Source organism: Symphodus melops, assembly GCF_947650265.1.
Source record: "Symphodus melops genome assembly, chromosome: 6".
NCBI classification, from domain to species: domain Eukaryota; kingdom Metazoa; phylum Chordata; class Actinopteri; order Labriformes; family Labridae; genus Symphodus; species Symphodus melops.
Window position 1 is genome coordinate 25,480,633 of NC_136696.1, and position 16,183 is coordinate 25,496,815.

The following is a 16,183-nucleotide window of genomic DNA, read 5'->3' on the forward strand; positions in this document are numbered from 1 at the left end:
AGGGAGATTAGACTTGGCTCAGCCAATTTTGATCTTTTTATCCCTTTCGCTGCATGCTTTTTGTGAAACACTCAATGCTTTATTCACAAAATTGGAGGTTCACTTTCAAGGTTGTGGAACTCTTTTGGGTTGGGCTCTGACCCAACTAATCTCTGTTAAGAGGAGAATTGTTAGTGCATTGCATAATATGGTCACCTTAGCAAATAGAGGTGACGAAAGGTTAGCCAAAGAAAAGGCAACTGTCGATGCATACCAAGACAATGCATCTGCAGTTCTGTCAAATGTCTGCAATCTTGCGAAAAACCTTTCACTCCCAGTACTTCTCATTTCCCAAATGACTCTCAAAGACACGCTGGTGAGCACAAGTATGCTTACAATCAGTGTTCATTACCAAAAGACTTTGTTTGCCATCTTAAGAAAAATATTAACTGCATTGTCATAGTTCCTCCCAGGGACATTTGCTAAGTCATTATTTGAAACAATTTTTTTTGTTGGCGCAATACTTTCTTTGTTGGTATATTGCATCACTAACTGTCAATCCAAAAATGGCTTGAAATTACCAGCAGGAAGTTCACATGTTTTTTTCTATTTTTTCCTTATGCACATGAGCTCCATTGTGTTGTTTGTGGTCCAAGGTTCTCTGGGACAGACTTCACTGCCTGAGTCATCATTTTTAGTTAAATTCAGCAGTTTGGTGTTTGTATTTAATCATTATTCAAATAATGACATATATATTGAGAATGTATCTATTATACATCAATACAATTTGTTATTAAAGACCTAAACTTAACCAAATAATTACCATTTTACTATTTTGGTACAGATAGTCGCCTCACAAAGACAACAACATGATGAGCTCGAGACAAACTTTGTTTTTTGTGACTGAGCTGTAAAACAGAATATGAGACGCGACACAACCACAAACTGACATCTAGATTATAATTCTGTTTCTTTAGATTTACTCCAACCGTCAAAGCGATCTCTTTACCTCTCACATGTGTAAACATATATGAGAGTTTTAGAACAATAGCCACCGTATCACCTGCTCTAACATGACAGTCACTTATCTGAAGTTTACATTTCTCACGGCCCTGAGAGTAGGCAGAAAGCCAGCTGCGTGTCAGCAGCCAAAGTCAAGAAGATGTTGGAGTAATAATTAAAATGACTGATGGCTGACTACAATTTGGATGCTAATCTTTGAGCCCTATTGTATTGTGTATTGCAACTAACTGTCCACAGTGGTTACAGAGAGCCAATCAGTCCCTGTTGAAGATGCTTGGAGGGCAGAAACTATTAACACGGGTGTTTTCTTTTCTGCTGTGAAAGTCAAAAATAATCAAACTTATGGAGCATTATATTGTTGGATTGGAGAGAGGATGACGAATCGGGCAGTTAGCTTTACAAGTGTGTAAACAGAACATTGCAACAGTTTAAAGTAATGAGAAGCCAAAATACCTGCTGCTTTGTGGAGGATTTGTTGAAGGCACTGTTGTGAAGGATTTATATCTGGGATTCATTTTAAACATCTGGGAAATGTGTTCCAAATTTGACAGCCTTTCATGGAGAAAGCTGACAACCAAATGTGCACTTTGTCTATGTCACTCCCCATGTGTTTCTCATTTTTTCGGATTCCAACTTCAGACTATCTTTTAAGAAAGATGGTAATGGTAATGGTTTTTTTAAGGGTCAATCTCCAACCAAGACCACACTGATTACCACTCTTTGCAATACTGTTGTGATATCTGATATCAATCTTTTCCCTTGAAAATAATTGTCAGGTGTCTTCGTCAGAAACCATAAGCGGTTGCTTAGAACTCTATCCAAGACTTTATTGTCAAACAGTTGCACTAAAAGCACTATAAATTTAGAGTCTGAATGATTTCATATTTCAAAGAGCCGCTTGGAACATGGAATTTCTGTCTGTAATTGTGTTAGCTGGTCGAAAAGTTAGGTATGAATACACTCCAGGTATCCAGGTATTTTTGCGTCCAAATAATCTGACAAACCTGTTGCTTAGTTGCAGCTTCTTTTACAAAATATATCAACTACATTGTTGTTGATTGTTACCCATCATGGACACCAATATCTTTGAACTGAAAAATACCAAAGACTGTATAGAACATGGACCTAGCTTAGTGACTTTATCCAGTGGTAGCCAAAGCGAGGTTGAAAGCCCAATGATGGTGGTCACCACATCTGGCACTTTCTGCCAACCGAGAAACAAGGAAAGAGGTGGCGCTGAAGCTGTCCTTAAGCATATTGGCAAACAGCCTCAATGCACCCATCTATCACTCATCTCAACCACGCCCTGAATAAATTACCCTTAGCCTCATTAAATCAAAATCAGAGAGTAATAGCAAATTTAACCCTATCCATCCCCACAGTGTGTACAAATACACAACAGCAGAAGCTACACGTATTGAATTGAGATTATAAACAGGTTCATTCCTGCAGTAAAAGTCAGCATTTTAATATGCATGGGTCTTCTGGGCTTTTGGAGCTTTTGGACACTCAAATAGATTTTTTTGCTTTTCCTCATTGGGTTCCTTTTCGTCACTCGGTGTTGTTGCTTGTTAAATACACAAATGTTATTAAATGTGAGTAAATATATATATATATATTGTATGTGACTTTGTGTAACTAATTTCTTATGTTTGCATCTTTGTCCTACAGATTTGGATACGCATTTGTGTCCATATACTGCTGTTCATCACGCTTGGGGTACATTCAAGTAGATTTGACGTCAACCCAGTGACAGATGACATCTCTCGACTCTCAGTTTTGGTAAAGACAACAATCTTATCTAACTTCATTACATAGATGTTTAGCTTAAACTCCTTCTTTATGCCTTAATTTCACTGGCTAAACTTTAACAACTGACTTTAATAGAATGTTCAATAGACACAGTACTGCTTTATATCGCTCTGTCATATAAAGCAAGAGTTTAATAAAAAGCATTGATATACCATTTGCGACGGTAGACCCAATGTCCGTCTGGTCAGACAGAGGTGTGACTGTGTTACATAAGTCCCATTTACATTAAGCAATGTTCATGTCCAATCTGACCCTGTTCAGGATATCTACTAGGGATATATACTGTTGTAATTATTAGCCTTTCAATTACCCTCGGCCTACTGCTTTATGAGCAAAGTTAGCAAGTACAAAGGTCTCAAGCTCTCACTTGAGTCTTAAAGGGGAATTGTCATTATTTTAAACCATTTACAGTTCCGACTGGCTAATTTGTTCGCAACTTTTTTTTTAAACTGCTCCAGTGTACAAGTTACTGCAACATAGGCTTTAATGACTATAATGTAATCCTTTGGGGCAATCGAGCCTGATTAGTCCTGAAGTATGTCCACAGTTACCTCTTTTTTGTGCCAATTTAAGCTGAGCGTCGAACAACAAAAAGGAGTGTAGAACTACTTTGACCAGCTTTATGAAACCATAAACAGCTTCCCTCAAAGTAAGACTTCTTTGAATAAATTGTAAATATAATCCAAGACAATGGGAGTTGCTTGTCTACTACTTCCTTGCTGGATTAGTTTTATGTGGTAAAGTGGTTGCAATGAGCCAATCACTTAGAAATGCCAAAGATCTGCAATAACACAAAAAAAAGCTGATCATTACAGCATTAAATAACTAGCTCCCATTTTCTCAAAGGTAAAGTACTGTTTTTGTCAATGTAATTTGGTGCCTTTAAAACACATACATGTACAGAAAACAAGGTTCTTTATCCAAAAAAAAAAGAAAAAAAGATTTTCTGTAATGATGCTTTATAAAAAATGATATAATCTAAACACTCAAACAATCTGACAAAAACAAGTTTTAAAACGTTTATCAAATGCGTTGACCTTTCTACTCTTTGTGTTCTTTTTACAGAGACAAAATATTCCTAAAGATTACAAAATTCCTGTACATTACGTTTCACGAGAAGAGGTAAGATGTCTTTCTTTCTTTCCACTGTAAACAAGAAATATTTAACTCTTTCTTTCAAACGAGCAGATCTTTTCACCCTTACACAGACTGGAACAAATTGTACTTTAGTGTAACAGCAATAAACTCATTAAACTGACAGAGATGCTTAGTTACACCTTCTCATCAAACTTTGGCTGACCTTAGAACTATTGTGAGTTCAAATATGTTTGTGTGTGCCGTGAGTTTCTTAAAGTAAAATCTAAAGTAAATCAAATGTGCATACAATGTACTTTATTATCATACAGTATTGACAACTGATGATTTTGAACCATATTGTTGCTCTTTTTCTCCTTCTAGGCTGGGATGTGTTGGGTAAAATTAAACGTCTTCTACTTGGAGGAGAGTTTAAAAGATTTATCACACAAGTTTGGAAACATTTCATCCAACAGAAAAGACATTAACATATTCATCCAAATGCTCGAAGAACTGCGGCTCAATTTGGGTCCTGTGGTAAGTCTCTGCAGTACAATAAACATAGTAAATGTGTCCAATTACATACACTTCAGAATAAACACAACCATGTCTTCATACAGCCATCACATTGAACATGCCTGTATGAAGTCTGAAACATTACTTCCAATAAAACAACTTCTCTTTTGGGAGTAACTCAAGATATATTCTCCTATTCTATGAAGTATTGATGAATATATATGTTTTAGTTTTGAGCAAACTAAGAAGCTAGCTACCTTTGGGGCCTTTATCCACTATTGGCTTTTTTTTTTGTTTTGGCTATTTTATTCTATACAAAATCTGTGTGCTTCATTATGTTCTTTTGCTCATCATCCTAAACTCGAAAATGCCCAAGTGTTAGGTTTCTTCCTGCTGTGCTCTTTAGGCACTCTAGGTTGGTAACACGGACCAATCAAAACATAGAAGAAGGGTTTGGTAAAGGCTGATGAGAAACTAGTCTTACATGTCTTTTGGAGACAATTTCCAGGCGTAGAGCTGCTGCCTATGCCAAGACATGATTCACAGTTGTACTGTTTGTAAGGTTGTGGACATTGCCAGTACAAAAATGCTATAAGTGGACACAGGCCTTTACTACACTGCACACATGGCTGTCATGTGTGAAGTGAGTATTTTATTATGAGTTGGTTTGGTTTTTACGAGTGCCTTGCCTTTTACCCTGGCGGGCTTCTCAAACACGCACTCTGTGTCACTATTTCCTGTACTGATTTAAACCTCAAACTAAAGGTTAATCATTGAACGGATCTCTTTCAAGACAACACCTAATGTCCATGAACTGTTTTTATGTGCTTTGTGCAGGAGCCCATCATGTATGACTTTGAGTGCCACTTCAGGGAAGAGCGGTGGCAGACAGTGCGATACTTTGACTTTGTCAAAGAATTTCTTCTAGCCGCACAGAATAGAGAAGATTCAGATGACTGTGAGCCTCCCACCTGTCCCACCACATCATACACAGAAACTACAAAAACATATTTAACAGGTGAATGTTCTGTCATATTTACACTGTTCTTTGTTGACTTTTTTAACTGTTTTTTTTTTTTTGTGAACTAAGCGTGTTGGTGGAACTTTATTGACAATACATGTCGAATACAAAAACCTGGATTTACAGGAGTCACAACAAGCAACAGAGGACAAGAGCAGGTTTTCCCATGTCTTGGTTTGTGTTTGAAATCAGTCATCTATATAAGTATGACTTCCACTGTTCCACAGCTATCAATAAATACAACTAAAAACTAAATTTTGAATAGAGAACAATGGAAAATAATGTTCATCTTTAAAAAAAAAACAAAAAAAACCATTTATGTTTATTTTAAAAGCAAACAATCAGTCAAATTATGATTCCTTAGCATATAGCTCTATGTATCCTCAACTTGTTTTATTAATTATGGCTACTACACATTGAAATATTTACAATCATTTGTATAACCCCTTCTGAGGGCTGCTGTAATTATGGTTGTGAACTTGCAGTTGAATGTGGGTGATACGTGGAGAGGTCACATTTTTAGCTCTGCCTGGTTCATCAGTGTTTGTGCATTGAAGGAAGGAGCTGCTGCAGATCATTTCCTCAGCCCATATTATTCTAAGGATGTTGGGCTGTGTTCATACTTAACTTCTTTTTTCTCCGTGCACCATCGTCCGTCAACACCGACCAGCAGGACAGCTGGAGTGCAAAGACAAAGGAAATCCTGCAGTAGTTTTACAGATTCACTCGCAGCAATAATACGATGTATGTGTTATAAAACTCTATATTATTATCATAAACATAAAAAAACAGGTCGTGCTCCGGCCTTACGCTCTGGCACGGTTGCACCGTTTGGCTTATCCCGTTGTTAAGGTGACAGAACACTCGGGTAAAATCGCTCAAAAGGCTTTGAAGGCAGCGCTTTTTTATGAAAAAAGAAGTCATGCATGAACAAGGCCTTGAGCACACCTTCATCAGCATGTGAAAAAAAACATGATCAAACATTTACTTTGCCAAGATATGTTTTTAGTTATCTGGTTTCCTGTTATTTTGGCACCATCGGGTTTTTTCTTTTTTGCATTATCAGCAGCTAAATCTGTGGATGATTTTAACAGATTTATGAGGTAAAGCCTTCGCCTGAGAAAACATTTTTGCACTCAGACTTCAAAAATAGACTTTCAGTATAGTGAAAACAAAAACCACACACAGCTGGGATTCGACATCTTAGGGTGAAAAGCTTCCACGATTCAGTTTGAACTGACATATGACTGCTCACATGTTAACAGCCTTACCAACACCTGCATGCTGAGAACTCATCCCATCGGGAGGATTGATTCTGAAACAAAATGACAAGACTGGCAAGAGATCTGTCAGTCAAGAAGAAGATGTTTTACCTACTGTTTGGATATCTCACCTTTTTGAAGGTTTATTTTTGGGGCTTTTTTTTTGGCCTTTATTTTAGAGAGGACAGTGGATAGAGTCAGGAAACCATGGAGAGAGAGAGAGAGTGGGGATAACATGTGGGAAAGGAGCCACAGGTAGGATATGAACAACCTGTGCTGGGCTGCCTGCTTAGAGGACTACAGCCTCTGTACATAAGTTATCCATTTTTAACTCAAGCTTTGGTGATCATGTTTGCAAGTTATTCAGTTTCAGTGGTGCAATCTGCCAGGGTCGGCCAATGAGTCTGTCAGGAGAAATGACAAGTCTATCTGAGAGGCTACCAACCTCTGCGTGATTTGTGGGGTTGGGTTTTCTATTAAAACCTTAGAAAAAGCATGTGATCAACTTTCAAGATTAATTGTGAATCCTCAGAGCTTTTCAAAAAAATTCACGTTTTCGCACTAACCTCAAGTCTTTGACGGTTTTCGATATACTCTATGTACCTACAGCTCCCTTGAAGTGTGTTTTTGGAAGACCTCTTTGGAATGGAAAAAGCAATTTAACAAGAAAATTCTTTCTGGTGGGAAATTCAACGGTTGAGAAATCCTTTTTTAGAGGTTGGAGCACCACAAACAAGTGAATACTGCCAGTGTTCAAGGAAAAGTTGTGTTCCTATGATTCGTTACGCGAATCTTTTAGCTTTAAAATCAAATTGATGAAGTAGGTCAGACCTCAAACCCCGTCTAAATCAACAACATTCCAGTAACAACTTCACTTTTTCCAGTAAAAAAAAAGGTTGTGAACAGGTTGTATTTAGGACAGATCTCTTGTGGCTGTTTTGAGAAGCTTTTAATCCAGGAACCATTATTCCTTCACAAGAACTTTCGAGATAAAAACTGAAAACGGTCTCAGTGCGTAGACGGCCCATTGAGACGCGGCTGAGTCACAGGACTGAGGGAAGATGTCCCCAGGCGGCGCATATGAAAAGGAAGAAAAGGGCCGAAACCTGATTGTGTACGTGTTGATTACAGAGCAATCTTCCAATCTTCCCAAGCGCCGAGCTTTTCTTTGCCAGAGTGGTCGGATCAGATCTTTTATGTGTGTGAGAGGGGTAAAAAAAAAAAGGTAGCGTTGAGTTAACTTTTTAGCACCTGACAAAGAAACTTTTTCATCACGCTGCACTAACTTTCCACCCTTGTCCCCCACCTCTGGTTTTCTGTGTGTCCCCTCTCTTAACCCCAAACTTACCAACACACCCTTTCTTTTACTTTGTCTCTCCCTCTGCTAGATTCGACCACGACAACAACTAAACTCCCAGCGTGTGTAACAGGCTGCAATCCACGTAAGTTCGCAATTCCCACTATATCTGAAAAACTAAAAAACGTGTCGAGTCTGTGATCTGGTTTCAAACCAGTCCAGCTGGTGTGTCAAAGTGGCAGCTTTCGCCCTCTATAATTTTTGCCACATTGTCGAAAAATTTCCCCGGAGCTGCTGTCACTTCATTATTGATGCTTTGCTGAGCAAATTCCTCATCACGACTGATAAGGATGTCAAAGCTGTGTTTGAACAGCAACATGAGCATTCAAAACATGTTTCGATGATTTTTATCTCCCTCCTTTTCACAAACCAATTTGAAGTTGTTGTTTTTTTGTGTGTCAAGTGACACACAAACACTAAAAGAACAAATTAATGTAATGTGCACCATGTGGTTAACTGGCTAGAGAAGTGAAATATTTAAAATAAAATCTTATCTTGTTTGAAAAAAATCTTATTTGTGTAATCAGTTGTTGATGTTGTTGGAAACTGAACTGGGAATGGACAGTCATGTTTTTGCTCTCTCATTTGCCCCAGATCACCAAGAGAGATCCCTAAAGGAGGTGGTGGAGCGAAGCCTTCTCTCTTTACTCTTCATTCCACTCCTAGCTCTGGTATTCCTGCTTGTGTGGAAGGTGAGCTGATCTTTGACCCCAGACTTGAGCGGTTCCGCAGATATGACCATTTATCAGTGCCGTCGGGAGATACTGCTTTGTTCCATGGAATTTATGATAGTCGGCAAATAGCCTTTCAACTGCAGATGCTATGCAGACTAAGTTGTGGTGATTTCAGCTGGAACTGGAAACTGTGGCATAACATGATTGCCTACTTTTTAACAGGTCCGATCACGAAGGAATGGGGAGGATCTTGAGCAGAATCCTGGAGAAGTTGGACATTTCACAGGAACAGAAGGGACTGCGCCACCACTAGATGCTGATATATCAGAAAAGTGAGCTTTTAAAACTTTATATGCATTTTAAGTTAGGACAAGGCTTTGAGAAGAAACCTTTCCACTTGAAAAAAAGAAACTTGTAATGGAAACCACGAAATAAATATATATGTAATACAACCAAAATGTCAAACAAAATTCTAGTCAGAAATGTAACTAATAAGTGTTATTATTAAGTTATATTTATTCACTGCTGAGTTTAAAATTCCTTGAAAATGAATGCAAATGAAATTAAAAGTGTTGAAAGCGATTATGTTGTATTATTTCCTGGAATCGTGGTTATAATTACAACATTTGATAGTTTCATAATGTTCCAGAATAAATGTGAGTCTGATCCGTGTCTTTCTGCGACCACCTTTTGTATTTAGTTTCTTTAAAATCTTATCAGGTCTAAAATCAAACAACCAATCAGGGTTAGACGGATGAAAAAAAGCAATGTCGGGAGGTGGTTGCTTGGAAACATTCAAGTTTCAAACGAGCACTTACTATTAAAATCAAAGAAGAGACTGGACTTTTTAAGATTTATTTTGGGGCTTTTTGGGCCTTTGGTTTAGAGACAGGAAAGTGAATAGAGCCGGAAATTGTGTAGAGAGAGAGAGAGTGGAGAATGATATGTGGGAAACAGACCGGACCGTCCGTCTGCAATTTCAAACAGGCCACTACCTAGGGAGGCTAGTATTGGACTTCATCCCGATTGTTTTTGTCCACTAATAAATAAATGACTAAATGAATGTTTTTGAGGTGTACCCATCTATGAATCTTCGGAAGCTATCTGACCTATTCGTTTCACATCTATTTTTAACACTGGATTAAATGAATTGAAAAACAGTCATATGATTTGAATAATACTTTGGCTTTACTTTGCACATGACGCTTTTCTCTTCAATGTCTGTGCTATCTTCTGAACATTTAGTTATGACTCTTCAGTCTTAATTGAACAGTAAGCTTGCAAAGAAATGCAGATAGAGATAAATGTTTTCTCTCTGCCTTATGTCTTACAGGAACAAGTTGAACGTCATTGAAACAGTGTAACACTTCCACCCTTCGATGTTCTTCAGCACAATTGGTGAGACTCTTCATTCAATTTACAGTGACAAACACAATTCCTCTTGTCTTATGTCAGGTTAATGAGCTCTATAAACCAGCCTAAACATATGTTTCCCTTTACAGGGATCTAATGTTTTCTCCTGTTGGTGTCCAAAGGTGATGAACAACAAACACAAAGCTGAATCCTGACTTACGATGGCAGATTCACAGTATGCAATTTATTCTGGATTAACCACACCTGCTACCATATGGATGAGCTTGCCTTTCTTGTAAGACTGCGCTTACCCCATGCTTTCAACAGACTGTAAAGATTTTAGTCGAGAGACATCCCAATACCACACCCTGAATGGATCCTCATGGCTTCCACGAAACGACCATCAGAACCTGCTGCTTCATGAACTCTTTTGAGAAAGCGTTGCTCCCTGCTCAGCAAGTTGCTACAGTCTACCTGTGTTTTGGGATGGCAACCAGTTCATCTCCATTGACAAAGCACGGTGACTGACACTAGTTATCTTTGGAATGGACTAAGGCATGTGTTACTACCTCTGGTGACCCTCAAGTTAACCACATCCCATTTCCCAAAGAATAAAATGTTGAACATTGTAGTTCCAAGATTATAGTCACATTATCTGCAGAGGTGTATGATGTATTTATTTATTGGTGGTGGCACTGAGCTGCTGCTGTCTATTACAACTGAAATGTTTCAACCGACATTTACAAGCACCTTTAAAAACAGGTCTGGATTAAATAACAACCTCTATACTAACACAACGTAACTCCCTTATAATTACATTCCTGCCCAAGTTACAGTTCCTCATCTGATGTTGATGTTGGTTTGTTTGACTCTGGGAATTTATATTTAATACATTACATAAAAGAAGAATCACTTAAAGACAAAATATGCTGCTTTGACTAGCTTACATTTAAACCACTAAAACCTTCATTCTGCTAACAAGTATCAGGAATGACTTCTGTGGATCAAAGATTTGTCTTTTAAGATGTTGATGTCAGTCCATAGGTGTCACTCATATGTTCAACTCTTTGAGTTAATGTTCATTGAACAATGCCTTTATTTGTTTTGTTTTTTACTTATCTCAACTTTATGCTTGCAAAGCAAATGCTGTTACAGTCTGTGGTCTTACAATATACCATGTCCATGCTTGGTTTTGTGCCTTGTTTAATTAGTGTGATTGACTCTGTTTAAATGTCAAAAGCCTGCAGATTAGAATGTCTCACCACCAACAACCCAACCGATAGGATACCTAGGATCCTTGTCTCTGTCCCTTTTAAAGGAACTCAGAACCATAACAGTTTAGATAGTGTGGCCTGTGCTGTGTTATATTTCAGTCTTCTGAGAAAAGGCAGTGCTTAAACCCTATAGGCGGAATAAACTGCAGTGGTTGTGACATTTCTGTCCACATTACATGTTAGCCTTTGTACCCTTTAGAAAACACTTAAGCTCTGCTTGATTCTTGTGTATTTTGGATAATATGAGACAAGAGTAAACTGTGCAAAATTGAATCTGTGTTTGAGAAAAAAAGTATACCACATTGGTGTTCATATATAGTTAAGAGCAACCATACCTTTCAGCATCAATAGCTGGAATTCTTTGGTGTGGTTAAGTATTGTTTGTTGTGTTGAACTGCGAGATAATTTAATCATTCAAACATGCATTTTTGAGATCCTTATATTACGGCTATGCATTCCCTGGGCTATAAACTGTTTGGCAGTTTAGACCCGACTATGTAAAAAAAAAGGTTATACCACATTGGTGTTCATATATTTTAAGGTTGAATATCAAATACTACAAGTGTGGTAAAGTAAATCTATTTCAAAGCTTTTAGCTGACTGTTTCTATTCAAAAATGCATTTTTGAAGAACATTGGAGTACACTATCAATTGCAGTTTAGACCTGAGACTTTCTATACGATTATCTTACAGTTTCACTTCTCTTAATGAAGACTATTATGTCCGATATATTGACAGACACAGGCTGGTCTAGCCGCAAAAAAACCACACACAAAAAAACTGAACAACAAAGGTATACTATGTCAAAATTGTTTTTTTACATAGTTATGAGCTGCAAGGTCTAAGCTGTGAAAAAAAAAGGAAAACAAGGTCTCCCATTTTCCTGTCTATGCGAGAGCTACAAACAGTCGTCATGGCTGCATGGACGCCTGAAACGGAACGATTTCATGCATTTGTTGAGAGAATGACCGTCCTCAAATATTGTTCCATTGTGGGTTGTGGTCTGAGAATGAGCAGAGCATCATCTTGAACAGGGCTTTAAGGCTTGAGTGATCAAATGCATAACACTTTGTGGGTAAATTGAATGGCTCTGGGCAGGAAATAAGTCTGGGTGCCAAAAAGCAAATGTAATTATTACCCAGTTAATGTTCTGGGTAAAAACTCTACTACTGTATTCTGTATTTTTGTATAAATGTAAAAAAACATATATGAGATATGAATAAAGTACAAGTATCCAACTGTTACTTATGGGCCTTTATGTTGGTCAGGACTTTCTTTTTATTGATGTTTTCAGAATAAAACAAGGGAGAAAAAGGCAAACATGGACCATACAAATGGAGCATGGACAAAAAAATACAAAGAGTTTTTGAGTTAGGGCAGGTTACATTCCAGACAGTTATAAATATATAGTCTATCTATTCCAGACCTTTACATATTGGTCAAATTACAACCTTCTCAGTCAGTCAGTCTCTCCATGCCATAAGTCATCCTTTGATGGCAGGTATACCTGTAGGCACTTGGTGTAATGGCTATGGCTGAAGGACTTTAGGAGATACTTATTGTGTGACGTAAGACTGTCTGTGATTTAGCCCAGTTATATAACTAAAAAGAACAGTCCACTTTAATTCTAAAAATCAAACTTATTACACCTGCAACTTTCTTCCAAAATGGCTGCACCAGAGACTAACCCCAAAATACATACATGCAAGCAATCTGCCATTGATTTACCACATTGCCTCCAACATTGGTTCTGGTTGGTCACGATAAGGTTTGTTCAAGGTTCTGTTGATCTTTAGTCAAATTTTGGCCACACACATTTTACAAACATTTGTGCTTGACAAATTAGCATAGCTTCAGACATCTGGGATGACTGTAATTGCCTAAATGCCTCCGGGGAAAAAATCTACAAGTTTCAAACTGTTTGTAGCAATTTGAAAGCAAACCAGTTCAACCAGTAGTGGCCTGAAGCATTTGTTAATTTCTGGCTGTCAACACCACATTTTTTCGTAAGCTAAAGTCCCATAAAGACAATTCAGAGTTCTTGGGAAACATTTGCACTTCAATGATTTACCATTAAATTATCAAATTGTGCCCACTAAATCACACTTACCTAAATGAATAACTTGGAAATAGGTTACCGTTTTTTAATGTTTTCATCTCTGCCAGATGTGTGTAATCATAAAATGCAAGCCCTATTTTATCAATAAAGATTAAGTGTCAATAAAGCAATAACACCTCAGGGAGTATTTTAAACCACATCCTTCTGCAAACACTTCTAAATAGTGTCAATATCACACAACATTAACAAACTGATTGGTATCCATTGATTTCTATTGTTTTAGATTAATAAAGAAGTAAACATATGTCTTTAAGTGCTGACATTTGCCATCATTTAGTTTCATGTGTAGTTCAGAGTATCTGCTTTGCCGTCCACAGGGCTTCCACCACAGAAGAGGAAATTGGATCATAAATATTTAACATTGAAAATTGTCGTTAAGAGCCGATCAGCTCACCTTAAATCACAGGAAAATCTGGCAAGATAATCTTTAGAATGAAAACATTGGGACTTCGCTTACTGTAGTCAGAAGCAGGGGAACCTGGCCCAACATCATCTTGATAATCTTAAAAGCATGTACTCAGCTTTTACTCCTACAACTCGGCACTTTGCTGACGAAACAACATGAAGTGCCATGACATATGATGATTGGTTACATGATGACCTAAGTTTACTTAGATTTGTCAAATCTGATATAGTGTGGCAATTGTGTAACAGCTCCTACATAAAGCTATTAAGATTCAAAGAATGAACATACTGACCCCCTTTCCAACTGAAAATTTCATATAAACCATTTAAATTGGAGCCTTGAGTTGCATTATGATTTATCGCTCTACAATAAGGGCCTGTGTCTACAGACAACGTGTTTTGTACTGGCAGCGCCCACATTCTCCATTTCAGAGCACTTCTTAGCAGTGACCACTGTTGCTAGGTTACAAAAGTTAACCTCTGCTTCCTTCAGTTCTAGTGCTCTATCTCTAGATAGCTTTGTGTGCTTAACATTGGCTTTAATTTAACAAAATACCAAAACAATGAAGAGGAGTCATGTCCTTGCGTTAGCGGCATCTCTGGACCTGGAAATTGTAACCTTAAAAAAGACAATTCAGAAATGACAGTGATAATCGGGTGCTGTCCTTAAAGTTGAGCTTCTTTCAACTGATAGTGCCATTAGTGTACCAACAGAGAAGAGTAGTGCTCAGGGCGTTCTAGTTCTCAGTGCGATGTGGACTAAGTTTGCAATCATTTTCATTAAAATCAGTCTAATCAAAACCTCAATAAACACAGTGTCTACTGTCGAGAGAGTTTTTGCTACTAAAAATTACACATTCTTGAGCTTGTTAGTTGTAGTCTTCAAAAAATTTCACATGAAAGCGTGATGATTTTATCTAGGAAAAGCTTTCAGCAACAATACTTCCGACTTTGATCAAAGGGACAAGTTCACAGAAATTGTCATGTAGCGCTGTATTAATTCAAGACCGATTCTAAACACCAAATTATCAACACATTTCCTTGCATCATCAACACAAAATGTAACCCATGAAACCTTTGACAGAGCTGGTGTCAAGAACACAAGTAAAACTTTTTTTTAAATTATCATTTCATCACAGTTCTGAGGTTGAGCAACAGTGATTTTTATAACTTGTCCTTTACACAAGGGCACCATTGTAGACACCGTTTAGTGTCTCTGCCTCTGCTTGAAGCTACAATCCACCTCGCCTCCCAGTTCCGTTTGGTACACACAACTTTTTGGTACCTTTCTGTTGGGGTACCAAGCATATTGAATCGACCCTAAAGTTTAGAGCACTGCAGTCTGGGAATCTTCACTTCCCATTCCACAGCGGTAATAAAGGACAAGCATCAAACTGACTTGGGTTATGATTTCATCTTTGCTATCAGAAACAACAGGAAGGCAGTGAAATTTCCATTGTTCATAGACATAGTACAATGAATGTGCAATTGTTTGACTTTGAATAGGCATAATGAAGCTTGACTTAAGAAGTGCTATGTGGCATGTAAGATAAACAAGTCAACTAACTTTAGCCCGGGACAAGTATAAAGTATGTATACAACTGTGGCTCAACTGTTTCCCAGGGTCAAACAAGTCTCCTTTATCATCCTGTGCCAGCTTAAGGAATCCCCCCAGAACAAATTATTGGTGCAAAGCACACTTATGTTTGATTCAATTCCCCCCTCAAATAGTTTTGTCCTGGCAGCAGTTCTGTAGCTTCAAGCCCTTGGATGTGGATCCTAGATTTTCAGTGGTGTATCTTTGCAAAAGTCAAGTCAAATCAAGTTTATATAGCTCATTTACAAACAGCTTCAGCTGACCAAAGAAAGGGCTTTACAGGCACACGAACAGATACTTACCTAGACTAAAAATAGTCAGAGACTCAAATCATCAAAAGGGAAAGAAACAACCATTCTCATAAATAAAGTAAGTAATGGGCTTGGACCCATAATAAAGATTCAGGGACTCATAAGAATCATGAACCACGGGACACATCATTAGTAGTGTACCTTTGAGTCACGGGGTGTTTCAGCCTTTTAACACTAGACACCCTCATCAAAAGTGGCCAGCTACAGGCTGATCAAACCTAAGCGTATGTCCCATGCTCAATCATGAGAATTGACAACATTTAAACCAGTTGTTTAAATGGTGCAGCTCATGGGACTATGCAAGGCAGGGAACGTCCTCTTCCCTGAGTCAATTCTAGAGTTGACCGCATAACTTTTACTAGAGGTTAATATAAAGGTCATAGTTTCCAGGAAAAAGGAATAAACC

The 16,183-nt window shown here is 37.9% G+C and overlaps 1 protein-coding gene across 2 annotated transcripts in view; it reads left to right on the plus strand.

The window, feature by feature from the left end:
• kitlga (kit ligand a) overlaps nucleotides 1-12,589 on the plus strand; it is a 28,759-nt gene extending 16,170 nt beyond the window's left edge. The window contains exons 2-10 of one of the 2 annotated variants that reach the window (XM_079345805.1): nucleotides 2,674-2,784; nucleotides 3,880-3,936; nucleotides 4,273-4,425; nucleotides 5,242-5,422; nucleotides 8,076-8,129; nucleotides 8,639-8,736; nucleotides 8,941-9,050; nucleotides 10,052-10,116; nucleotides 10,221-12,589. In XM_079345805.1, the coding sequence (XP_079201931.1) occupies nucleotides 2,674-2,784; nucleotides 3,880-3,936; nucleotides 4,273-4,425; nucleotides 5,242-5,422; nucleotides 8,076-8,129; nucleotides 8,639-8,736; nucleotides 8,941-9,050; nucleotides 10,052-10,082 (795 nt within the window). In that variant the 3' untranslated portion in view covers nucleotides 10,083-10,116; nucleotides 10,221-12,589. The remainder of the gene's footprint in view (nucleotides 1-2,673; nucleotides 2,785-3,879; nucleotides 3,937-4,272; nucleotides 4,426-5,241; nucleotides 5,423-8,075; nucleotides 8,130-8,638; nucleotides 8,737-8,940; nucleotides 9,051-10,051; nucleotides 10,117-10,220) is intronic. The other variant, XM_079345806.1, reaches the window with a different exon arrangement.
• The last annotated feature ends 3,594 nt before the right edge of the window (nucleotides 12,590-16,183 follow it).